The following is a 27357-nucleotide window of genomic DNA, read 5'->3' as shown; positions in this document are numbered from 1 at the left end:
TTCCTCAGCTGCAGCTGATGCAAAGTCAGAGAGGAATGTTGGAGAAGAAGGCAGGGTCTACGCCAATTCCAGGATGTCCTTCCTGAAAAAAGAGGTTTGAATCGGCCATTTCAGGAGAGTAGTACAACCCTGGTCTCTGAGGAGGATCAGCTATGCATTTCTAGCCACTGGGTGATACTCACAGGTCTTGGTGGACATATCTAGACAAGGAGGGGATGGTCAGCTCTTGGCCCTCCAAAGTCATGATCTGGCCTTCACTTCAAATGAATGAATATGTACATTTGCAAGCATAAGGCACCTCCCTTTCAAAGATGTATTTATTTTTATTTATGATAGACACAGAGAGAAAGAGAGAGGCAGAGACACAGGAGGAGGGAGAAGCAGGCTCCATGCTGGGAGCCCGACGTGGGACTCGATCCCAGGACTCGATCCCGGGACTCCAGGATCGTGCCCTGGGCCAAAGGCAGGCTCCAAACTGCTGAGCCACCCAGGGATCCCCGGCACCTCCCTTTCTATTAAAGTTTGATAGGATGTAAACTCAGGACCAAGAAAAATGAGATCTCCCCTAATGACTAGGTGAAATGACAGAAGAAATTCATCCTATCACCCGCATTAAGGGCCTCAAAACCTGGGCTGCATTTAAGAAGCTGGAGGAAGGCTCTAAGGGGGATAATTGAATTCCTGAGTCAGGAAGACAATGGTGATTATTTTTTGGATGACTAAAGGAACAAAGTTTGTGGGTTTTAGATAAACAGATGACAAAAAGAGCCCATTTGGGATGCCAGGCTTGACAAGTAGAGCCCTTAGGGCTTAGAGTTCTCTGAAAAGGCAAACATCTTGGAGTGTTTACATCTAGGGCTTCTGAATGGGATGCCTTTGAATCAGTACCCTCATTCCATCAAAAGGCTACCCAACCCTACACTCAAGAGTAGAGCCTACCTCCAGGGCTCACTACATTAAGGGCTTCAGACTGTTTATTTCTTTTAAGAGTTTATTTTCTTTTTCCTTTCTCTTTTCTTTCTCTTTCCTTTCCCCTTTTTTTCTTTCTCCTTTCTTTCTTTCTTTCTTTCTTTCTTTCTTTCTTTCTTTCTTTCTTTCTTTCTTCTTTCTTCTTTTTTTCTTTCTTTCTTTCTTCTTTCTTTCTTCCCTTCCTTTGAGAGGGAGAGAGAGAGAGGAAGAGAGAGAGAGAGTGCATGCATAAGAGTGAGTGGGGGGTGGGCATGCAGGGGCAAGGGGAGAGGGAGGGAATCTCAAGCAGACTCCCTGCTGAGCATGGAACCTGACTCAGGGCTCAATCTTACAACCCTGACATCATAACCTGTGCAGAAATTACGAGTCAGTCACTTAACTGACTGAGCCCCCCAGGCACCCCTGGGCTTCAAAATTTTTTTAGTTCTAAAATTTAATTCCTAAATTAAAGGTAAAGAAATTGGACTCTTGACAAAAACAGTGGCAGTTAGTATTCATGAGAACCTACTTGTACCAAGCCCTGGTTTTTAACTACTGTCTATCCATGACCCACTTCTCAGAACCATCCTATAAGGTAGGCGCTACTATCATCAAATCTACTCTCTGGACAAGAAAACTGAGCCTGGCTGACCTTATGTGTCAAGCCCAGAGTCATGTAGCTGCCATAACAGGCTTGGGACCAGGAACCTGGTGGTTTGGCTCCAGAGCCCACCCCTACCCTCACTCAGCCTACACTGCCAGATGGAATAATGTTTGGTAAAGTTTAGTCTGCAGCCCTGACTTTGATTGTACATGGGAGCAAATGCTCCCTTCAAGGGGGAAGAGGATATTCCAGAGACAAAAGGAATCAAAGGAATCTAACTCAGAAACACAGGACTTGTACTTATATAAATACAAAATAAAATCGTCATGTCTCTAAAATGACTGATACCTTAGTAAAATGGCCTAAAGAATTCTGGGAGTGAGTTTTTGTGGAACCCAGCTGGGAAAGCCCAAGTGTGATCCAGGCTTCTTCGTCCACAGAAGACTCAACCAGAATCAGTGGAATTGTTGACTGAATCACTATCCTTCTGAACTGTTGAGGACTCTGTCCTGGTCTCCAAACTTGTTCTTATGCTCAGTAAGTGTTTGACAAATACAAGAATGAGTAAACAAGTACACCTCTGTTTCTTCTTCCTTCCTCTGTCTTACCACTTCCCCTCTGCACTTGCTGCCTATTTCCTCAAGGGAAACACAATCACAGCACTGGTCAAGATTTTACAACTCCTCTCTATGGCCTGATGTGAAACACAAACTTGTCTGATCTTCAGGGTTCACCATTCACATACAAGATCTTCTTCTAAACTCTCCCTACCCCAAAACCACCATTTGCTTTGTTAACACTTATCAGAAGACTCTTTGACCTTGTGAATCCTTTTTCTTGGAATGCTCTCCCTTACTCTTATTGTTAATTTGTAGACTGTCAGAACCAAAAGGGACCTTGGGGATCAAGTCCAATATCCTATCTATAGCTGGAAATCTCTTTTCAAAACATGCTTGACCCACCATCAACCAAGCCCCACTTTGAAAATGATCCTTCATTTGCCTCTTTAAGTTGTTAAACACTTACTTCTGTTAAGAAACCTTCCCTCATTAATTAATAAATCATTCATTCATTTATTTATCTTTGTTTATCAGACACAGTATCTATTATGTGCCAGGAAATGTGCTGGGTTGTGGAGGGCATGAGGATGAATAAGCCATGATTCCTACACACTGTTCTTTAGAATCCAATAGACTGGGTCTGTAGAAGAACAGATATGTGAGCAATATTGCCATAATCCTGTTAGATACACTATCAGTGTATATACCATATGTAACATTGGGACAGAAATGCAAATAATTAATTATTAATAAAATTAATGAATTAAATAATTAATGCAAATAATAATTCCTCATGCAGGGGGAACGGGGCTTGGTCTAGGAGGACTCTACAGAGAAAACACTGTGGAAAGCTGTCTTAAAGGATGAGTTTGGAATATTCAGATCAACAAGGTAGAACAAGGTGGCCACACGCTGAGAATCTCAAGCTTACTGTACACTGATAATTCCTTCATATCACATTACCTCAAGATACTAAATAATTTGTATTCACCAGAAGAGTATTTCATATATTGCCTGTGGCTCTGTGAATTGGTCTAACCCTTTTAAAAAGCAATTTGGGGGGCACCTGGGTGGCTCAGTGGTTGAACCTCTGCCTTTGGCTCAGGTCCTGATCCTGGGATCCTGGGATCAAGTCCCATATCAGGCTCCTTGCAGGAAGCCTGCTTCTCCCTCTGTCTATGTCTCTGTCTCTCTGTGTCTCTCATGAATGAATAATAAAATATTTTTTAAAAAAGCAATTTGGTAAAATAAATCAAGAACTATACAATGGCTATACCCTCAATCTAGTAATCACATCTGTGGGAATCTACCTTGAGGAATCATTAGTAAATATGGAAAAGATTATAGGCAGGAGGATAATATATATTAGATCATTAAAACAGGGGAAGAATTGGAAAATGGGTCTCCAATGTGCTTCACTGGAAAATCGGCAAATACACTATGGTACATTTATTAGAGGGATCATTTATCATGCAGCTCTTAGTTTTGAATAATATATGACAACTTGGAAATATTTATTCATCTAACACTAAGTGAAAAAAGAGCAACAAATGTGTGCTTATGATTACAACTTTATTTAAAAATCATATGCCTAATAAAAAGGGTCTAAGAAGAAATGGTACCAAAATGCTAAAAAAAAATTGGGCTGATTCAAGGTAAGTTTGGGAGATCTATTCCCTTCTTTTCTGTATTTTCAAACTTTCTGTTATATGGTTGTTTTGTTCCCTTATAGCCTACAAGGAGGTGTGTGTGTGTGTTTTAATCTATAGAATGAATTTCACTCTACAAAATCGGAGTATGAACTTTTTTCAGAGGTCATTAAGTCTAGTTCTTGGTTTTTTCCCTCTTCTTTTACTTTGCAAAGTGCCCAAGTCTGAACACATACTGGGTGTCCATTCAGCAACATGGTGGCAGACAAAGTGCACATATATTCCTACACTCTCCTTTCCTAGGGCCTCAAGACCATTATGAGAAATAGCAATACTTGATGACACATGGCTTTTAGATGTGCCAGATACTCTTCTAAGCACTTCACAGATACTAATGCATTAAGTACAACAATCTCATGCAGTAGATATTATAATTATTATTAATTATTATTTCATGTATTTATTTATTTTTACAGCTAGAGCAAATTGAGACACATATAGGTAGCCACTTACCCAAAGCTGTCCAGATAAGTTGGTCACAGAGCCAGGGTTTGAATCCAGGGAATAGAGCTCAAGTGTCTCTGCTCTCAAGGACTCAAAAGAAGAAGCTCTGAAATAGCCAGCTACCCAGACAGATAGATAGGCAGGCCAGGAAAACCTACATGGACAGCTCTGTGAGGGGTTGGAGGGCTGGGGTTGGAGGGTAGGGGTTGGGTGGGAGACAGAGCCCAATAGAAGCCTCACCCTGTGGCAGCAATTTCTGTCTGATAGGATGGTAGACATAGAGAGGTGGCATCTGCCATAGAAGTGATTGCCTTGGCATGAATACCCGGTTCACTGTTGGAGAAGGATCGGCAGCAGCACTTAGATAAAGGTAAAGAGCATAAGGGAACTCCATGCTTACCTAAACTAGGTCCTAGCCTCTTGTTCCTGCAATAGATATAATGATTGTTCTTTCTCTGGTGAGTTTATTTAGATTACAAGGTGAAGATTTTGCTTGGAATTTTAGAACCACAGAACTTTCATACCCACCTAACCTAGACCCTATCCATCCCTCCACCCTTAACATACATACACACATTCTTATAAACAGAAGAGGAGAAATATCCATTAGAAATAACAAGTGAAGGACCTGGTACACAGAGAGGCATGGGGGTCCCCTATTACACATGATGAACCACAGGAGGCAAGAGCCATTATGCAAACACAACACTGGGCCAATGATAGAGTACTGAGAGATTCTTCCAATGGATCTCCACACATTCTAACTTGAGTAAATGTTGAGGTGATGCGGCTGACCTCTTGGTCCAATGTTTTTAATTCATTAGTTCCAAGTCAGGGGAAGAGGCTTCTCAAATATCCACCCCAATAAAAGGTCAGGATTATTCACATGAAACCAAGAGTTTGAAGGCAGCTAATCTAAAATGGAGAACTCATGGCTAAAAACCACCTCTGAAATGACTGTGTTCTACCAGCCTATATACCACATGCACTCTTGCTTTCAAGCTTTATATAAGAATAGCAAGAGGCTCTGTAATGAGAAATCTACCTCTCATCCCCTACACAAACATCCCAACTTTTTAAGAGAAAAGTTAACATTTTACCCAGCCCCACTTGAGTACAGTGGTGGACTCTCCTATATTCTCCATGTCAAAGACGTATGTATCCTTGCCCTGAGTGTCATAGGATTACTTTACTCTTCCTTAATGGAAATTTCAATAAACCCTTTCAGGTTTATCAATGACAGAAACCAGGGGAAGAGACCTGAGAGACCAAACTTCTCATTTCATAGATGAGAAGAAGCCCAAGAATAAGAATGTATCACCCTAGTGTCAAGGTGGTAAGAAGAGTTGCTCCTGGTTCTCATTCCAGGATTCCTTCTACTCTACCCTCCCCACTTCCATGTGGCACTGAAGGTGACACTGTGTAGGATGAAGCTCAAGAAGATGCAGAGACTGCCTCTATCATTCCCCTAATCCCCCTCCTTGCCCTTCATGCAGACACCCTGTGTAAACCTCTCCCCAGTAGAAGGAAAGATCATAGGATCTTACTCATCTCCATGTACTCTGGAGTCAGTCCAGTATATGGCTCCAAGCTGTAGTCTAGGTCCCACTGCTCTGGATGCTTCGAGTGGGCAGAGTCAGTTTCTCGAGGTTCTGTCTCATCTTTCAGCTTCCGAAATAGTTTCTTTAGCTTCCTGGGAAAGAAATGGACCAGTCATCAAAAGCCTCTGGAACTCTTACAGGTTAAATTGAATTCCCCCATGAGTCGTCTGTTGAAGTGCTAACCCTAGATGTGACTACATTTGAGGATAACCGGGTATTTAGGAGGTAATTAAGTGAGGTCATAAAGCTGGGGTCCTAGTCCAATAGGATTGGTAGCCTTATAAGAAAAGGAGAAGACACTGATCTTTCTCTCTACAGTATGTGAGGGAGGACACAGTAAGAAGATAGTTTTCTGAAACCCAGGAAGGGGGCCCTCATAGACAGCAAACTGCCAGTCATTGATCTTGGATTTTCCAGTCTCCAGAACCGTGAGAAATAAATTTCTGTTGTTTATGCCAACCAGTCTATGATATTTTGTTATGACAGCCCAAGTAGACTAAATCAACCAAAATAATAATAGCCTAACCTCTGAAGATTAAGTGAAACAATGTTTTGTATGATCCTTAGCATAATAACTGGATATAGTAAGCAATCAATAAATAACTTTATTATTTTCAATACTAGATGCTAAAATATGCCTGAGGGGTATAGTCTTTTCATACTTTCCGTTGATATACAATCACAGAGAATGAAATTAGGTAAAGGAATAAGGTGCCAGTTCTGTTAATTGATCTAAGAGAAAGTTTCTAGGAGATAGCTGGGAGGAGAATTAATAGCAGAGTGGTCAGAATCATAGCCTTGGAGAGTTAAAGGGGTTTTAAAGTCCATACTCCATATAATGCAGGCATTCCCCCCACATTCCCCACATGGAATCATCTAACTTCTATGTAGCTATTTCCAGAAGAGTATTCTCAGTATCATTTAGGTATGGCTTCCATTCTTAGAAAGGGCTTCTGACAGTTAGTGGAAATCTAATAGTTCAAAATAATGTTTTTTTTTTCTTTTTTTTAATTTTTATTTATTTACTTATGATAGTCAGAGAGAGAGAGAGAGAGAGGCAGAGACACAGGCAGAGGGAGAAGCAGGCTCCATGCATCGGGAGCCTGATATGGGATTCGATCCCGGGTCTCCAGGATCACGCCCTGGGCCAAAGGCAGGCGCCAAACCGCTGCGCCACCCAGGGATCCCCCAAAATAATGTTTTGATTAGTGTCCTGTGTAATACCATTTACCATCAAGAAGACATAGTATGGTGATGTAGTGTAGTGGGTAAAATTCTGATCTTTGATGGCAGAAAATAATTGCTTAAAACCCAGTTTCACAACTCACCAGCTATATTTTCCTTGGACAGGCTATTAAAACTCCATAAGCTTTAAATTTCCTATCTATGAGAAAATATTAACTAGTCCAGGGTCAGTTAAGGGAGCTAATCTATGTAGCATACTTAACTTAGGGCTTGGTACATGCTAAGAGCTCAATAAATGTATTTATCCTAGTCCCTGTCATCACCATCATCATCATCAAAGAAGGATTTAAAGAATGAGTTGAGATCCATAGAAGCAGGAGTAAAATACAGTATTTCATAATCAAAGAGCAAGCAATAATTATCTGATAATAAGAAATAAAGAAAAACCTAGGTGGAACCTAAATATTCTGAAGCCAAATCATGTGGACTGGATAGACCTTTTCTGTAGGCCAAGACAGGAGAGATGAAGAAAAAATTGATAGTGTAAAAAGAAGACAGAGAAAATGGGGAGAAAAGTACAAGGAAATACAAGAAAATGTCCCAGAGCTGAAAGATACACATTTTCTGATTGAGAGGACCTACTGAGCATAATGATAAGAAAAAGGACTTCCACCAGATCCATCACCATGAGATTTCACCACTCTAGGAATAATGAATAGGATTCTAAAAGCTTCCATGTCCAGAGAGAAAGATTCTCTAAAAATTATTTGGAATAAAAACATAGAATTCTCCCCATCAGCCCTTGACCCTAGAAAAGGCTAGAAAAAAATATTGAGAAGGCAAATGAATTTTAGCAAGAGATTTTATGCCCAGCCAATTTAGACACCAAGTGCAAAGACAGAATAAAGAAATGTAAACCACGCAGGGTTTTAAAAAAGATATCCTTCCAGGCATTTACTCTCGTGAAGTTCCTAGAGGATGATTTTCACCAACCAAGGATATAAAACAAGAAAGGAAACAATGGAATCTAGCAAACAAGAAATCTATCAGAAAAAGGAAGTAGTGGATCTAACTGGGATTAGTGGCTATATAAAAAGTTCAGTGAACAATTTTGGTTTGAACAGGAGGATGGTCTCCAGGAAAAAAAAAAAGACATCTTATGTGTTTAATGACCTAGCTGGAAAAGTGGACATTTAAATAAGTGCTACTGGGCAGCCTGAGTGGCTCAGCGGTTTAGCGCCGCCTTCAGCCCAGGGCATGCATGATCCTGGAGACCCGGGATCAAGTCCCACATTGGGCTCCCTGCAGGGAGCCTGCTTCTCCCTCTGCCTGTGTCTCTGCCTCTGTGCATGCGTGTGTGTGTGTGTGTGTGTGTGTGTGTGTGTGTGTGTGTGTCTCATGAATAAATAATAAGATCTTTAAAAGAATAAATAAATAAATAAATAAATGCGTGCGTGTGTGCTACCAATAATGTGTAGTGAGTCTTATGAAGGGAGATATTTAGGTAATTATGAGAATGGAAAACGAAGAAAATGAACCTGACCTAAATCAGGGGATGTTTTCCCTGAGGAAGAGATGTGTAAACCAACTAAATGATGAAAGATGAAAGAAGTGTGGGGAAGAGGGAGAAGGTGTGTTCTAGGTAATGGCCCAAGGCAAATGTGAAAATGGCTCAGAGAAGGGACTGAAGGAGTTCCAAATGCTCTGAGCACAGAGTAGGGGAGAAAAAGTGAGGAAAGAGCAAGTTCACAGCATGGAAGGCCTTGTTGGCCATCTTAGGTAGCAGCTCAGGTGAGAGATCATGTCCACAGAGTCCAGGATGACTGCAGTAGACAGGAGGACAGACAGAGACAGACTCAGGAAGCAGAGTTAAGAAGCTGGGGGTGACCTGGATATGGGAAGGGAAGCAGAATGAGGAACCAAGGACTATCCTGAGTTTCTTGGCCATGTGTGTAGGTGGTGGTAGTTTCCTTGGACAGGAACACTAGAGAAGAAGCCATTTTGATAAAGGGGAGAAGGACCATTGAGGCAGAGGACCCCATATGATAACTAAGTAGAAATCCAGGAAGCGTTCTATACATGGGCAGAGAGCCCTTCAAATAGGTCCAGGTGGAAGCTAACAATATTAAGAACCATCCTGGAGAGAAGAACCGAAACTAGCAATGAGCCCACATGTGGGTGGAGTGCGGAAAAGGAATACCAACAGTCAAGGGATGCAGAGAGGGCGTAGGGTCTTCCAAGGGCAAGAAAGCAGCAGTTGAGGAACAGAAGGCCAACTGCAAGTCCATGTGGTAGAGAGGGAAGAGGGGGTAGGGGAGCTTTGGGAAAGAGTGCAGTCACAGTGTTACACATTGTGGGAGGTCAAAGACGCTGTGGTAGGAAAAAATCCACAAACAATTTTTAGGCACTCCTCCTTCCCAGAAGTTCTCCTGGAGATCTCAGTGACCATTAAAAAAAATTAATAAAGAAAGTCCCTCAAGAACAGGATTTAACAGGAATCCTGCAAACTGTATAACATACAGATGGGCCCTTTGGAAAACTTTAGATTATGATTCCGACCGTATGATGCACTCGCTCGTTAAAATAACTCCTTTGATGTTACCTCTTGTCTTTTTCATCTACTCTGCAATATTTCCATCCCCTTTTTAATGACAGGTCTGAGAAAGTGTCCGGAAGGCTCAGAGCCTTTCCTTCACTTGCACTCCACAGGCTCACCCCAAGACCAGGGTGATTGTCACACCTGAGGCCTTCTTGCCACAGGACTCTGGGCCCCAGGCAGCTCTCCATAGACCCAGGCTTCACAGGCCTCAAGTCTCATTAGGGAAAACAGAACCAAGCCCTACATAAGCCAAAGAAGAGGAACACGGCACTGTCTGAGCTATGTATCCCTTTCCTTGACACCCGACAAGGTTCAAATTTGTTCCTTAAACTTCTGATTCATGGCCAGATTCCTCTGTCTTGGAGAACACAGACCTCCTTCACCTGTAATGGCTTTAAAGAGAGACTGTTTTATGTCTTGAAATGTAATATTTATCACATTTATTGAGAAAGAAAAAGCAGAGAGTTTATAAAATCTTACTGGCCGTGTCCAGGGTACATTACAGCTATTCTGGGATGTGATCTGGTGTTTTTAGTAAGAATAGGGATGGGGGACACTTCGCTAGTGGAAGTATTCATACATTTGCTCTGTCTGTCTCAGACTTCATCCAGGAGAGAATCTGGCATTTGAAAAAGACTGCATTTTACCTTTTATCAAAAAAAAAATTCCATCTTTCTTAATGATAAAAGAAAGGACCATTTTCAATTTTGCTTCAAGGATAACTGGAGCTGAGTTTCAGATAAAATTATACTGAGAAGTTGGGATGTGGGGGCCATATTTCAGGGGCACCATACAATCTGGATCCAAAGTCTATCTTGCACAAACACATGTGGGAAAGGCGGGGTGTGTGGGGCAGCAGCAGGAGGCGGGTATGGAAACCCCCATCAGGGGACTTGGGCAGTATAGCACGAGATCCGATTCTGCCCGCCATGTCTGAAGTCATCTCAGATGGAGCTGCCGATGAGCATTGTTCTGGGGCCTGTAATGTTTAAAACCATCCAGCTCCTCTCTGGAAAGCATCTGTCACAACTGTGTCAGGCCCCAGGAGCCTGGGGTTGCTGAGTAGGGAGAGTCCAAGGCCAGATCACGCAATGCAGTTTTATTTATTATCATGTCCTCAATTAGTCGCAGAGCTGCCTTTAAAGAGCCTATTGCCCCCAGTTTTACTGCCTCCCTTGGAAGCACATTGCCTTTCCATCTCCAGGCCCTGAATCAAGCCTAGCCAAGATGGGACTGCTGCTGCCTGGTGGAAGGTGCCTGGACAAAGCTGGGCTTCTGCATGGCCCTATAGATTTTGAGGCCTATCTGGCACCAACCAGATTTAGGGGTAGCAATGGAGATTCTGAGCAAGCTGGTAAAGCTCATCCAGGTCCCACAGGGCATCTGTACAGTATCCATGGACATGGCCCACATTGTACCAGCCTTCTGGAAACCTGTGGGATGAACAGGTGATAATATTGCTCTAAAGCAACATTTCTTGAGCAACAGACACATTCCAATAGCAGTTCTTTTGACACTTTGGAGGGCTCTATACTTGGTCTTCATCTCATTAGATCATCTGGGAGAGTTCTTTCCTTTCCTGCTCTCATTCAGTCCCTTTGATGGCAGTCAAGGAAAAACCCCCAGTCTGCTGCTGGCATGTCTTTAACAACTCCCCAGCGCCTGTGCGGCTTCCTCTATAACAAGGAGAATGCAGATCCTAGGCTGATGTTATCATTTGTCTAATAATGTTTACTTTTTATCGTGTTGCTTTCTACTGCAATTTGCTATTCATGGTCACTGGCAGTGTTTGTTTTCCATTTTCAAAAATGTTATGAATTTAAACAAAAAGTGAGTTGGTTTAGAGGAAATTAATATGCAAACAGCTGTTTAGGTAGGTATGGAGAAAACAACTTCAAAAGTTGGCTCACAAATCACTGAAGATTGGGAAACAATGTTCTACGAGAAGCCTACTGGACTGTTAAGATTCTCAAGGGCAACAAAATTGTGGTTATCGTACTTTCTGCAAGACACACACACACACACACACAGAATCTAAGAAGAATATTTTGTCCTTGTGAAGAGGAATAAATCACAGCTGATTACCTGGCTTACTGATAAAAGTCAATTGGTCTTTAACATTTCAAAATTTTCTTTGGAAGAATCTTAGAAAATTCCTTTCAGAAGTAGAGGATAAACAACTTCTAGCTGTATAATCTTATATTTTTACCCTGAGTATGATCACCTATCTAACTCCTCAGACTTGCCTCTGTTTTTAAAAATCAAATCTGGCCTCTAAGACTAATATTTATCTCCCCTGAGGGGAAAGCATCTGAAGGCATGTAAGCCAAAGGCCATTAGGCCCCGAACAGAAGAGAAAAACAGTGTTCCTGACTTGGTCTTTTCAATCTCATTCTTGGACTTGCAACACTCACAAAGCATCACTTACAAACAAAAAGGTAATGACGCTTAGTCACCTAGGCTGCCTAGAAACTCTAAGAATGGTTCTTCCTTTTTTGGAGTCCATATTTTCTATTTTCCAGACAGCTGGGCATTCATCCAACCTTTATTTTTACATAAGCCACGTTGCATGAGAATCCTTTTAGAGCAACTTTAACAAGTCACACAGTGAGTATATTATAATGCCTCAATTTAAACCCAGATCTGTTGGACAGTCCCTGACCTACTGAGATATGCTACCTCCATCAAAGAATTCAAGACCACTAAATCTGATTTTTATAATACTTCTCCTTCTTCACTGTCAGGTTCAACTGTCATTTCTCTTTTGACTATGAAGGACTCCTTTTGATTTTCTTGCTTATTTCATGTTTCTCAATGGTGTCACACAAAAAGATATCACCAGGTGCTTGAACTCTGGATTGGATGTGGTCTAATTTACTGAGAATGGGCTCTGAGTTGAGAGTGGAAAATCCAATAATCACCATCGTTGTGATTTCATATGACTGAACTCAGAATAGAACCCATATAATTATAAAGAGCTTTAGAGATAAAAGACACTGAGGCTTGATAGAAGAATTTTTGCTCTACATCTTTAGGGACTAAATACATATTTATTACTATAATTAACTACATATCTTATGTAGCATATGTATATGTGTGTATGTGTGTGTATATACATACATATATATACGTGTGTGTGTGTGTATATATATATATATATCATAATTATGTCGTATGTGTCCTTTGGCAGACTAGAAACTGAAATGAGGAAGTCTTTTGAAACAGAAGTGACCTGCAATTGGAACCAGTAGGGCCAGCTTCAATGAATAAAGGAGAGGCTCCCTGAATGTCAGAGCTGAAATAAGAACACCTTAGAGATTAGTCTAATGCCATCATTTTCATTAAGAGAGGGGGACAGCAAGACTTAGAGAAGTGACTTGCCCACAGCTTTATGAGTCACTGTGCAATTGCCATCAATTAAAGTGTGGCACATTAAACATGCATCAAGCATAAACAAGAAAATTTAGCCTTCAAGGCAAACAGCCATGTGTTAATTTCATCTGCTCTGGAGCTGATGGAGTTGATGGGTGGGGGACATGCCAATACACTGTCCAAACATATGCCTGAGCTCTTGTCTCTCTTATACTCTATAAAAGGCCTCTGGATCCAGAGTGAATGGACTAAGTGGTAGAGCAGATGTCCAGGGATGAATAAATCTCATGTTTGCAAGCTGTATACAATTCCACCCAGAGCAGAATAACAATGTTCTGGAAGGACAGGTGTCTTCCCCAGATGTCTGAAGGAGAACGGAGACTTTCCTTTGTAGCAGTAGTGGAGGGGCTGGTCTTGTGGCTTCAAAGGAGCCACATGTGGCTTTGGTACATCTTTTCCTGGCCTGTATATTTTCTGGATGTTTATCCATAACAAATGTGGTCTCTTTCTGAGATGGTAAGCTCCTAGAGAACGGTGACCATGTGTTTCACCAGCTTTGCTTGACTATCACCGAATGACTTTCAATCAGAAAGCAGGGAACATGACACACTTTCAGAGGGTGAAGTTTCTCAAAAGTGATGATTTCCTGACCGATGATGAGAGGCTAGATTAAACAAGGAGGTGCAACAAGATGCCCAGGCATCAACATGCTTGCCAATCCTCTTCCAAGAAAAGCATACACCTTGGGCTACCCCTGAGGCTCTCAGAGTGAAGGCGGAAAAACACTCTAAGGACTGAGCCTAAGGAATGGTACATGAGCACCAAAAAGCAATAGAAATGCAAGATGGTGATGGCGGGGAGAGGGGGTTACATTTTTCTTTGACCTGAAGGTAGATTTTCATTATTGAGTTTTCATTTCTTTTCAATCCTGTGCCTATGACTAAGTGTTTATTTTCATGACTATCTCAAGGCAACATCTAACTGAAAGGAGTCATTCTATGAAATTGGTATAAAACCATGTGGGAGAGGAGAGAAGATCCACATGAAGACCCAGCCTGAGCTTTACCAGCTCCATGTCCTTCCCCCTCTAAGATCACATATTCCACAGTTTCTTAGAGATTTCTCTAAATTATTATGTAATATTCCCAACTTTTGTATTCATTTATATCCACCACAATGCATCTTTTTTACTTATTCAATGGGAGGACAGAGAGCACTTTGAGGTCCAAGATACCTGATTCCTAGCTCTGCCACTTTGTCATTAAGTTCCTGAAGCAAGTGCTTATTAATCTTTCTGAGCCTTAAAACTCTTGAATTAGATTAGCAAGCAAGCCTCGTGGGAGGTGCCCTGCCTCAAGGGGAAAATTATTGGCAAGTGGACAGAGGAGTAAATAACCAGCTGTCTGAGAGGAGGAGGCCAGGAGCACCCTGCTGAAAGTGGGGTCCTGCTGGACTAGGCCCCGGACAGCAAACGGAGAAGGAAGAGGAGTTCATTACTTACGGGACTCCGATCTCAAAGATGTTGTTCTGGATCAACTGTTTTCCCAACATAATGATGCTGAGCTGAATGCAGAGCTCCATTAGGCAGCCCCCTGGAGCACACTGCCCAGAAGAGAAGATAACAGAAGATGTGGTTAGACCAAGTAGAGCTCAGAGAGGCACAGGCAAGAAGAAAGGCTCGGGCCAGGGCTCAGGCTGGGGCTGGGGCCAGGGGTACACCTATAAACCACCAGCTGGACGTGTAACACCCAGGCTGTACTTGCCTCTTCCATGCGGTAACCATCAAACACGTAAACGTAGCTTCCAGGCCTGCCCACAAACCTGAAATCCAGAAGTGTGGGAGAGTTAGGGAAGAAGAAATGTAGGGCTGCTTGAAGGCATGCCTTCTGAGTGGAACAGGCACTGTCCAACACTCTCCCTGAAAGTGCTGGCCAGGGCAGGGAGCTGAATCACCCAGTGGTAGGACTTTACATCTTGTTAAGGGCTAGCCATCACCTGTTCCACCTACAGTTCACCTCTTAACCCAAGTTCCAGGGGACAGGGGCTGAGGCTGGGGCCGGTGTGGGGTTGGGAATGTCCCATGTATGTGCACATGTGATAGTTTCTGGGCCTAAACACCACAAGGTCTGGATTAACTAGAAGTGTACTATCTGTGCACCTTCTTCCCTCATCTAATGTCAAGAATTGAGTTCTGATTGTAGCTCCTCAGTAAGAGTTTCTGTTTTCCCAGGAAATGGAGGAGGAGATAGGCTAAAGTTGCAAGTAGAGATTTCTGGGATCAGAAAAGAAAAATGCAGACTTCTTACTGAAAATATTCAAAGGCATGGAAGTAGCCTGCTCCTTCTTTTTCCAAGTAGGGTTTATTTTATTGAGGACAAGAAGGTGGGGCAGGTGGGGAGAAGTGGAGTGGAAAAGCCCATCATGGAACCAGCCAGGTAATGAGAAAACTCCTTCTTACTTGAAATATTAGCCCCTCATCCACCCGTGGAAAGCCTACCCATCTATTTAAGGCTCCGCTCCAATCTTTCCTCTATGAAGTCTTCTCACTGTCTCTGTTCACAATTAAGTATTTCGCCAACACTTTCTCTTTATACTTCTATTATAGCACTTATTGCAATGTGCTGTTGACAAGACCATCTCTTTCAGTATACCACAAATTTATCTAAGAGTCACCTAAGAGTCAGGACCCTATTTTTTGGCCTGGAATATTGATGTATGAAACTTGCTATTGATATCAAATTTAGAGAGAAAGCACCAGTGGAAAGCACCCATTAATAAGGACAGTCTCTCTACTACTCTAATTTTGTAAGAGTCAAGGGCAACCATCCCAACAAGGGGGTTGTGGTTTTGGTCACAAATATATTTGTAAGAAACTATCAAATATATGCAATAATAGCTCTTGCTATGGAATGCTTGCTTGATGAGAATTTAGTGCTAGGGAAGCTTTCCTGACAAAATTAATGCCTACTGGGAAATCTCCTTATAGGTAACCAACTGACCTACCCTGAGAAATAGTTATCAGAAGTGATTTTACATCTAGATGTATTACATAATAAAGAATCTGACTGGCCTTTGTCGCTGGTTCTTGGAGAAGCCTCTAAATCCTTAGTTTCCAAGTAGGAGTCTCTTTGTTATTCAAGCTGGGCATTTAGGACTATATTTAAATTTATGCTAATTTATGCACATTAAACATCTCAGGATGGGGTGGGGGTGGCCAGAAAAACCAACCATCTGACTGGAGGGTTGGGCCTTTGATTTAGGTAGTAGCAGCCTGACCTCAGGAGGGGAAGGGGCTGAGGCAAAGCTCAGTCATGGGGCAAGTGATTCAAGCAATTATACCTATGTGATGCAACCTTACCAATTGTGGGCACTGAGGTCTGGAGCTTCCTGGTTGGTGAGATGCATTGATGTGCCAGGAGCTAATGCGTACTGAGGACATGGACACTTCCCTTTAGGACCTTCTTAAACCTCACCCATTGTGCCTCTCCCATTTGCTAGTTTGGATTGTATCCCTTTATAATAAAACTGTAATTTTAAGTGTAGAACATTCTTAAGTTCTGTGAGTCATTCTAGAGAATTATCAAACCTGAGGAGTTAGTGGCCATAGCCAGTGAGTCTGAATCTGGAGTGGCAGAGGAACCCCAGAGCCGGCAGCTAGTGTCTGGAGTGAGGGCAGTCTCCTGGAAGACTGTGCCCTTAACCTGTGAAGTCTGCATTGCAAGACCTAGAAGCCACGCGCTAGACCTGAAATTCCTTCCTATCCCGTCCTTAACATTGGGAGGCCCAGGGTCAAATCCCTGTACAGTTTCCCTGGTTGTCAGAACCTGAAGATTCTAACCCCAAATGCTACCATGCTAATGCCATTGCTTCACCAGCAGTGTGATACAGATGGAAGAGGGGAATGGGACTAACAGTGTGAATTGACAGTGGGGACAGGCTGACTCTAGTGGGGGGCCCTGTCTTAGTGACAAGTTGCCCTTCCATGTGTGATCCCATTGTACTCACCTCCCCTTGAAAAAGGCCACATAGAAGATGGGTGAGTAGGCATTGACAAACTTTAGCAAGAAAGCTTTGAGTATCAGCCGTTCTTCAAAAGTCTGTTCTGTTTTTGGAACCTCTGAAAGATAAAAGCAAAGCTGATAAGTCTGAGAGACAGATTTTTCACCCCGTCAGTTTTAACTCCGACTACGTGAACTGTTGTCTTTCAGCTCTCATTCCTTCAAGGTCTCTCTGGCACATTAGAATTGAATTCATCTGGGAGGCCCCAAATAGATAACCAGGTACAATGGAACTACAGAAAGCAAAGGGTACATATAATCATCATCTTTCTTCTTCCACCGTCCTCCCCACTCCAGCAATGGTTTCACACTGTGCTTTTCTATGGGGGATCTGAGCAGGAGAGCTTCCTCGAAGCACTCTCACTTCATCAAGAGGAATTTGGCTTTTACCTGTGTGATTGCCAATTCAGAAAGATTTTATTTGAACAAAGGTTCCTGATGAAAAAGGCTTTTGTTAACCAATGAACTACTCAATAAGCAGCAGAGACTTGTCTTAGGCACCGTGACATTATTCCTCTTTCTCTCCTCCTTCATTTCTAGAAGGAAACCCTGCATCTGTATGCTCTCTGGATAGAATGAGACACCTTGCATTTCTTTACTCAAAGGATGCACAATGCAGGATCATCAGATAAGTGAAACAAACATAAGACTAATGCCTCAGATTTGGGGGTCACAGCAAGTCCAGTGAGTCCTAAGAAGTTCAAGCAGAGGAGTCAGCACAGAATCCCCCAAGGATCCTGAGAAACACTGGGCAGAAACCTCACGATGCCTTCAGAAGACTCAAGTTCCATGGGATATTCTGGTGAACAATGGGGCAGAGTGTTTGCTGAGGATTCACAGGTCTTGGCAACTGGCTTGGCAAAGACAGAAGGTTATAGGGCCACACTTCAGGGGCAGAAGGAAAGCCCTAGCCCTGCAGCACATGCACTAATACAGTATCGCCTTAAAGGGTGCTGAGCATAAAGCCAAACAACCAAGACCATGCCAGCCAGGAGGTGGTGTGTCCAGATGAGGTTGACGCACGGGTCCATGTGACTTGTTTGCCCACCTGACTCACAGACAGCTTTAGTAGGAATCTTTGGAAGAATGGATACAACACTGTTTTCTGCCCTGAAAGTCCCTTCCCAGGCCCATCCCCTCCTGTACAAATCCTTCTCAACCCTTAGCATTCAGATCAAATGTGGTCTGTAATTTCCTTCCTGAAGCTTTCCTAGATGACTTCAGACGGTGGTATTTTCTTCTATGGTATTTTATGTCTCCCTGCATTCATTACCTATATCCATGCCCTCTGAAAATCACAATAGGAGCTTTCACTGATCTTCTGTCTTAGTTGGTGTTGCCTGCTGTCAAGAAATAAGCAGTTTGGGAATAAGTGGTTTATTTGGGAAGTGCTCCCAGCAAACGTGGCGAGGGAATGAGCCAGAGAAGGGAGGGAAGGCAGCATGGATGTGTTCATGAGCAATTTCATGCTGCAGGCTACTGGAGCTCAGTCCCCCTGGGACCTTCTAAGAGACTGTGAAACACCCCTTGTAATTATTACACTAAGGAGCGTGAAAGTGGAGTCCCTCACTGGTTGAAGGTTACCGCTGGAGTGAGGTTACCCCTGGACATGACTCCCTAGCGTTTCTGCCTTCTCCTGTGCATGGGCTGAGCATGCTTACAACCAGAGAACACCTGCAGGCAGAGAGCTGCAGTGACCTCCACGGTGGTCAGTGGAGATGTGTGTGCTGTACAGGGGTGTCTGCTCCAAGCTGCTCCACAGGTGGCATCACACCCAGGTGCACACACTTGCTACCCTGTTTCATCCTTACCTACCTATGTGAGGGAGGTATCACATCTCACTTTTACAAATAAAGACAGCTGAGGTCCAGAGAGGTGAGAGCCTTGCTCTAGATCACAGAGCCAGTAAGTCTGGATTACATAAGAGTTAAGGTCTGAACCCAGATCTGCCTGTCTCCAAAGATAATTTTTACTACACCACACTATGAAATCAGGACTTTTGGCTGCTGTTTACACCACACATCTTCTTTCACCTCCCCACCCTCCACCCTCAGCCCACTTGATATGTACCTAAGAAATATTTGTGACTGGTCAGTTCACACTCATTGAGTACCACCTGCATGCTGCCAGGATGAATATGACTCCACACTTCCTACAAGGAGCTTCATTTGCCAAGGTCTCTGGGAAAGCCTTTTGCAAACTGCCAAGTCTTTTCCAGATTTAATCTCTGACTGGCAAGGAATCCTTTCCCCTCTAGTCATGGCAGAAGGGGATCTTAGGGAGAAGAATGCTATGTATCCATGATCTGTCTTCCCACACAGCTCAGTGAGCCCCTCATTCATTTGCAATCTTAGAACACAGTCCTGAGTATAACAGATGATGCATCAGTGTTGGTCCAAGCATGAACAGTGACCTACCGAGGAGACTGTCATAGGCAGACATGAGCCTCTAGGGACCCATGGCCCTGGGAGGGGCCTTGAGACCTAGGAAAGCTTAGAGATGCCATAAAACTACTATCATAATTGAGATCTTGGCCTCCACTTCTCCCTAAGGCCTGGGGAAATGAGAGCTACCCAATTGTCTAGTCCTGACCTAGCCCCCATGAACCCTAAGAAACATGGCGTCGCCCCTGGGCAGCCAGCAACTCTGAAAACTGGTTCATTCTCAAAAGCCCCATCATCCTGAAGCCCACTTTAGTTTGCTTATGCTCACGAACAGTCCTAGAGGTCCTGGCAGGCCATCCTGAACCTACAGAGCACCCACTCATGCTATTCTGGGCTCAGTGAAGTTGAGGGGAGTGACTATTTGCTTATTTTGCTCCAAAGATGGCCATAGGGACAGAGAGTTGCATCAGACACACCCAACTTCAAATACGGAGCGTAGAGGACTGAACTTACATAAAGAGCATACTGACATCTGCCTCCCAGGTCGTCCTGAAGACAAGATAAGATGCTTATAAAGCCCTCAGCCTAGTGCTTGGCAAGTGCCAGATCTCAATAAACAATAGTTTCTATTGTCCTGAATAGTGTCCTCCCACTCCATCACCTCCTCCAAGCCAGCAGCCCTGCTTTCTGCAGCCGGGTTGGGCCATCTGCGGCCAGGTGTTTGTGCACCTGTCTAGCCCCTAAAGTTCTGGGAATCGTTTCCATGTTGATTAATGGGCACTTACTACCAATCAGCAGTGAGGATAGCTAGTAGGTGACCCTGCTGACACATGGCTGGGAAGGTCTAATTGAAAAGCCCCAGTCCCCACCTCCACAGAACTCCTAGGCCAAGCTTCCTGACATCCTCCAGACAACTCTGGAAATAAACACAGTCTGCTAGGGAATCTGGGACATCGCCATCATTTTATAGGAGATGAAGTTGGAAAAGTCTACATGATAACACGCAGCTGGTAGACACCTTTGTGCTTTTCTCCTTGCCACACTCTGAGGAACATGGATGCAGTCCCATGAGCTAGAAGTCCAGGCCGATCCCACACTGCCTTACCCAGCAAGCATTTGGACCATGGTCTGTACTCACCTTCACAGTGAACACTGCCTCGTCTGCTACTTCTTCTTCAGTTTATATGCATTAGCAAAGCCCTTCAGATATTTAACCTGTAAGGGCTTTTTCAAAACTCCCTGCTACGAATTCTGCCAAAGTGGCCAGTGCCTCCCTGTTTGATTTATGTTTATCAAGTCTTGCCTGGGCTCAAGGTCCAAATCCCTATCTTCAGTCTGATTCTTATTCTCTTTGACAAAAGGAAACAAGGCTGAGGCCAAGGAATTGTCTGCCCACAGTTTCTAAGGCCACTTGCCATTTGAAGATCTCCTAACTCTGTACCCCCATGTCGCTGTTAACCCTCATTTTCCCTAGCCCCGTGTCACCCAGCCCTGCCATGCACAGTTTGGATGGCTTTTCCACAATGAACACAGTCAGATTCACCTTCTGATGGGTCATAGCTGTCACTAGATGTACCCTACTAAGCATATTTACTGAATGAATGAATGGATGAATGAATGAATGAATGAATGAATGAATGAGTGACATGAAAAAAAATATGATTTGGAATAGTGAAAACATTCCAAAAATTTCCTAAAAATCGCCGGTCGTGTTCCAAGGAAGGACCAATGCCTATGGGTATGAAGTCACAAGAAAGCAACAGCAAAAGAGAGTTAAATCTCCTTAATTTCCATTTCAGATTCATTTAATTAATTTAACTTTCCCTACCTTACCCACAAGATAAGAGATGGGGGTGTTGGAGTTAGATGCAGGACCCAGAAAGGCTACAGCCTGTGCCTTGTGAGGTACGGACAGAGACAGGAGGTCAGAGCCCAGGCCAAAGAAGAAAAAGGGAGTGATGGGGCGGGAGGCAGATGTGCCCAGCAGAAATGCTCCTTAACTGTCCTGTCATTTGCAGTGGGGACCCTCATTAGCCTTTCCATGGAATCTTCAATAAAGATGCATTAAAATCTGCTTTCCTCACCAGTGTTCAGAGAATCCTGGATTTGTTCTTGGGGGAGGGATACACCAAAGGACTAAGTCCTGTATCAAGATGGGCACAGGGTCATGAACAGAGACTGTCCATGTGCCCTGTTGTGCTGGGCTACAGAGGAGAGAGAAAGAAAGAGGAGGAAGGAAGAGCAAGAAGGGAAGGACAAAAGGAAGGGATGGCAGGGGAAAGGGTAAGGAAAGGAGGGAGGAGGAGAGGGAGAGGGGAAGGTAGAAGGGAAGGAAGGAGGGAAGGGTAGGGAAGGGAAGGGAAGTAGGGAAGGAGGGAGGGAAGAAAGGGGGAAGGAAGGGGGAGAGGCAAGAAGGGAGGGAGGGAGGGGGAAGGAAGGAGGGAGGGGGAGAGAGTGAAGGAAGAAGGGAAGGGAGGGAGGGAGAAGGAAGGAGGGAGAGAGGGAAGGAGGAGGGAGTGGGAAGGAGTGGGAGGGAAGAAAGGGAGAGGAAGGAGCGAGAGAGGAAAGGAGGGAGAGGGGGAGGGAAGAGGAGGGAGGGAGTGGAAAGGAAAAGGTTTTCAGTAGGATTTTGATCCTTAGACCAGTCACCAAAGCAGCCAATTCAACAGTAACAACCACTTCTTGTCTCTCATTTTAAAATAGTTTGGGGCTAAGACAATTAAAACTTCTGTCACCCCAAAATAAGTAATCAGATCTAATGAGCTGAAAATTTGGGAAACTTGTCAATGTGGCTAGAAGGAGATTAAGGATGAGGTGCAGAGAGGCACGTGTCTTTGATTTTCTTTTATAATCTCCTTTGAACTCTTTGTTCTCAGATCTCCCAATCCCTGCAGGAATTTCCTCCAAGTTCTTGGGAGAGAGAATCTGATCCTTCCAGGACGCTTTGCTCCAACTGGAAATGAGGGGCTCCCTTCCTCCATACTGATAAATCATGGACCTAGTTATTATTTATTAGTTTTATTTCTAAAAACAGCCTTTGCCTGTGCTTTGAGGGCCATGAGCCACCATAAATAATGGGCATTTCCAATAAACAATCCAAATCCACTTGATAGGCCACTAAATCAGCTGGGTGCCCCCACCTCAGAGAAGCTCTATAGCCATGTTCTGTGCTTTGCTGAGCCTTCCAGGGAAGGAGGCCTTCAGGGGACACCTCCCCCCAGGGATGGAGATAACTGGGGTGGGGGTAGGGAGTGTCAAAGCCCTGAAGCTCCAGGTGGACTGCGGGATCTCTCTCAGCCAGCACCAGGAGTCTCATCTGTCCAGGATGCAGACTACGTGACTCAAGAAATACAACAAGTTTTCCCAGAGTCCACTTGGGATGGAATGATGTCTTCAGGCCAAGAAGGACCATCTGCACTTCAGGCCACTGGCAGGTTACCCTCATAAGACACAGACCTCTGGAGTGGCCCAAATCTGAGCCCATGAGAGAACAGCCCAGAGCCTTGTGCTTCATAAAACTCCAAACACAGTGCCTTTAGGTCACGATCACCACAGGGGAGTCAACACAGAGCACGTGAGTGGGCAGAAAGCAAACCCCCTCTATCATTATTGGCTTCTGAAATCCCACGTCCCCCAGAAAGTCACCCCACATCGACTGGAGGCCTTCTGAGGGTTTTGCCTGCTTCCAACCTGCCGAGGTAGATCTCCAACAGGGGGCAGGCTCCATCCAGGACCAGAAGGGCAATCCGATAGAATATCCATGCAGAGCCTTTACCCAGCCTCCTTTTCTCTTAAGTGTTAAACCTCTGGAGCATCATGTCATGAAAAAATATGACTACAAATGACCCAGCTGTAAACTGCCTTGGAAAATAATTAGTATGAAAGCCCAAGTTAGTCCTAGGGGGCCGCTCAGAATTCAAAGTCCCCAGAGCTCCATCCTAATCATATAGAAACAGTATGACCAGCAAGAGGATGCCGCTGAATTGTTGAGAAGCAGCTCAGTGTAGCCGGAGCCCCCAACAAGCCAGCCAGCACAGCTAGGGCCATGGCAACAAAAAGGCATGAGGGGATGTCCAAGTGTGTATGTCAAGTAGTAGCAGCCCTGGCACTGCTCTGGGCGAAGGAAGGAGGGCCTGAACCTCTGTGGCTGAGTCAGAAGGCAAAGGCGCCAGCTCTCCCTGCCTCTCCCCCAGGGCAGATCAAGCCTTTGCAAACAGCAATGTTTTCTGACAGCCCTACCATCTGGCCTTCCCTCCGTGTGTGTGTGTGTGTGTGTGTGTGTGTGTGTGTGTGTGTGTGTTTGTGGGGGCGGGGGCAGGGCAGGTGTGTCTTGGCCTCCTATGTGATGTTGTTGCCTTGTTTGTGCCATTAGGAGGGAATCACCATAGGAAAAGCCAGCCAGCTGGGTAATTAAGCAGCCAGTGCATTGCCTAAGGGAGCAGAGAGCTCCAGAACTGGAGATTAAGGATGGGTGCTCCTGAGATACTCCTGTAGCCCTAGAGAGTGTCTTTAGTGCAAGGGATTCCTCCCTTAGAGTCAGGAAGATGATTCTGGCTCCTAGATAAAGGGCTGGGAGACCTACCATGCTGTCTAGCAGCCTAGCCCCCAAGGTGACAGCACCCCAGGGCACCTCATTGTAAGAAAGAAGGAGACTAAGTAGGAAGGGAGCACTTGAGAAGGGGGGGGGGGTGGGGAGAGAGAGAGAGAGAGAGAGAGGAGACATTGACTGGTCCCATTATGGGCCAATCAGTAGTACCCTAAGCCTGGTGCCCACTGTGTACCAGGTACTATACGGGTACTTGAACGTGGATTCCCCATTTGATTGTTAAAATTGCCCTATGAGGACTGTCTCCCCTTGGCAATGATAGGAGCAGGGATAGAATAGGTAGGTGTGCCCAGTTTGTGACCACAGTGGGGCATCTGGAAACCAAACCCAGTGAAGGAAGGGACCCATACCACCTTAGCTCATCTCACGTCTTCCCACAGAAGATAGCTCAGAGGGAATGTTTTATCTTTCTCTTCTTTTTTTTGTTCCACAAATATTTCTCAAGTGGCTACTATGTGCCAGGCATCAGGCACTGAGAATACAGCGGTGGCTGAACCAATATACTCCCCGCCATGTGGAGCTTACAGTCAGAAGAGGGGCACAGACAAATGTACAACTCTGGAGAGCCATGAGGATAAAAGGCAGGGAGAAGACTGCTTTAGTCAGAGTGGTCAAGAGAGGCCTCTGGGAAGCTGACCTCTCTGCTGAGGCCCCAGGGATGCTGTGGAGCTCCTGTGGTCCCGGGAGGAGCCAGGGGCAAGAGCTATAGGTATAGAGGGAATGGAAAGACCCAAGGGTCTGAGGCATTCTGAGCAAGGAGAAACCATTTATTTAGGCAATGGAGCTGGAGGGGAAGGCAGGGGCGGGTCAACCAGAAGGATCTCAGATCTCACAGGAAGCACAATGGGAAGTTGCCTTGGCGTTTTGCACAAGGAAGGGATAGAGTGAGATTAAATTTTAAAAGGATCACAGAAAACAAGCTGTGTGTGTGTGTGTGTGTGTGTGTGTGTGTGTGTGTGTGGAGTGGCAGGGACAGTCACAGAAGCAGAGAGACAAATGAGAAGTGTACAGTGGTCCAGGCAAGAGATGACCAATGTTAGGATGGGAACTTGTGAACAGTGGTCAGATCTGGGGTATGGATGAAGGTGAAAGAGGCAATACTTCACAGACTGGAATCAAGATGTGGGGGGGAAAAGGGACACAGAGAGAGAGGTCCAAGGTGACAATTGGGTTTTAGTAGGAGCATTTGAGTGGGTGGTGGTTCCACCTCCTGAGAGGGGAAAACAAATGGGTGAGAAGTAACGGGTATGGAGGAAAACTTAAGAGCTCAATGTTGGGTGCACAGAGTCCTTGGATCTCTGTGCTTTTGTGCCTCCTGGGCCATGCCCCTGGTGGGGAGGAGCACTGCACCAGCTGGAAAGCATCCAGTTGGCTGGTATACCCGGCCAGCTCCCAGCTTCGAGGAACCGGAGCCTTGAGCAAGCCATGGCCGCAGGTGGCAGGTACACCGAGTGATAACCCAAGTGCTTCCAGCTTCTGGTCTTCTGTGTTCTGTGACACAAGTCACAGGGCTGTACCAGAAGCAGAGAGGAAGATCTTGGACTGGAAGGACGTTTTGGTCCCACACTGTCCCCAGACAAATGATTTACTTTTCCAAGCCTCGCTGTCCTGACTCCTCAGAGGGAACCATCCTTAAACATTTCGTGTATAGACTGAGGGAAATAAAGATCTACTGCGCTTTTCAAGTTTAAGGAGATAAGCTGAATGCTCCTCGGGTGGATTTCCAGGAGGAGAAAGGAGTCCTTGGTTCTGGGTCCGTGGGAGGACGGCATCCTGGAGATGGGGTGGAGTGGCATACGAATCCCTGCAAGCAGGAGACCCTGCCAGCTGCAGCCCTTCAGCTGAGCTTGCTCTGGACAGGAGGACTATCTTCCCTGAAGAACAATGGCCCACCGGGGACCTGCAGTGCAGAGGGACCCTCTCAGCAATGGCCCAGCCTCTTCCGTCAGAGGGGACAGGGCTGGCGTCGAACAGCAATGGTGTGTAGCAATGAGAGCCAGGAGCATGAAAGGCCAGATGTACTGCAGGTACTTTCCGGTTCAAACATGGACTCTGGCCGGACCCCCGCTATTAGTCAAGACCCCAGCAGGACACAGAATTCACCTCCAAGGAGGGCAGTGTAACAAAGGTACTACTCAGAGCGGCGAAGGGGTGAGAAGAAGAAAGGGAGTCACGGGAGCCCAAGGACCACTGCGAGGGAGGACTCCTCTGTAGGAGCTGTGCTCAGGACAGGATGCGGTTCTGCCAAAGATGAGGGAGAAGCAGGGAAGAACCAGCCCCGATTCCCTCTCTGGCCTGCTGAGTTTCCTCCTGCTCTTCCACGGCTTCCTATCGGCAGAACCCAACTGGAGGTCAGAGCTGGGGAGCCCCTGTGATGCCACCTGCAGGGGCTTTGAGGCACAGGACCTGGTGGCGAAGGGGTCTGGAGAGAAAACATGGCAAATGGAGAGTGCCCAGCATACTCCTTGCTCTCCTCATGCTTCAAGTCTTGAGCCGGGGTTCTTAGAAAACTCAAACAAAGGAGAGGAATAGACTGGACTTCTGCTAACAGGAGAGAGGAGTGCTCCCCTGATTAACCGGAAACATAAAGGAGTCGTGTTCATAGTCATGGCTCAAGTTTGGGAAGGAATTCTTGCCAGCTGTATTAAACTATTATAAGTAGCATGTTTCTAATAATAGTTTCCTCTAACTGGAAAGAATTGCTCCCTGAACTGGGGCTTTAACCATGATCAGGTCTTTTTTATTATTAGCAGCAGCCTCCTGTGGTCCCTGTCCCTCCCAGACAACGTTTACAAGACTTCATGCCCACAGCACAGAGGGGGCCCACAGACAATGGCAGGATCCCCCCGTGCCACACCCTTCCCCTGGCCTCACAGATGGGCAGGCAGGAGGTGCTGCCTCCCCAGTTGCTGGAGGCCACCCAGAGAGTCAGGCGGGGGTGGGGGCGGTGTGAATGCAAGAGTGTGAATGCAACCCGGGTAGACCTGACTCTCAGGCTGGTTTTGAAATGACCAGCACTAGGGTCTCTGCACCTCTGTCCCCCACCCTCCAGCCCTGAGAAAGCACAGGTCCTGGTCCACACACATCTACATGTGTCCACATGCATCTACACGCGTCCACACATGTCTACATGCGAACCTGCTGTGAAATTACGCTCCTGGGCAGGCTTAGGCTGCAGTGAAGCCGAGTCCCCTTGTCTCAGTACTCAGAGCCAACAAAGCCAGCATGTCCCCCTGACTCTGAAAACACACGTTGTCCACATTTGATGGAAAATTAGATCCATCCGT

At 45.1% G+C, this 27357-nt stretch overlaps 1 protein-coding gene across 4 annotated transcripts in view; it reads right to left on the bottom strand.

Annotated features, from left to right (window-relative positions):
- ANO2 (anoctamin 2) overlaps window positions 1–27357 on the bottom strand; it is a 343520-nt gene that overhangs the window by 30907 nt on the left and 285256 nt on the right. For 3 of the 4 annotated variants that reach the window (XM_077871350.1, XM_077871352.1, XM_077871353.1), the window contains 4 exons: window positions 17028–17139; window positions 14786–14843; window positions 14524–14624; window positions 5813–5958 (listed from right to left, as the gene is read on the bottom strand). In XM_077871350.1, coding sequence (XP_077727476.1) covers window positions 5813–5958; window positions 14524–14624; window positions 14786–14843; window positions 17028–17139 — 417 coding nt within the window. Of the gene's footprint in view, window positions 1–4404; window positions 4599–5812; window positions 5959–14523; window positions 14625–14785; window positions 14844–17027; window positions 17140–27357 lie in introns of those variants that run through there. The other variant, XM_077871354.1, reaches the window with a different exon arrangement.

This window comes from Canis aureus, chromosome 25 (genome assembly GCF_053574225.1).
Source record: "Canis aureus isolate CA01 chromosome 25, VMU_Caureus_v.1.0, whole genome shotgun sequence".
NCBI lineage: Eukaryota > Metazoa > Chordata > Mammalia > Carnivora > Canidae > Canis > Canis aureus.
Note: the sequence above shows the minus strand (reverse complement) of the source record. Positions and strands in the feature narration are given on the sequence as shown.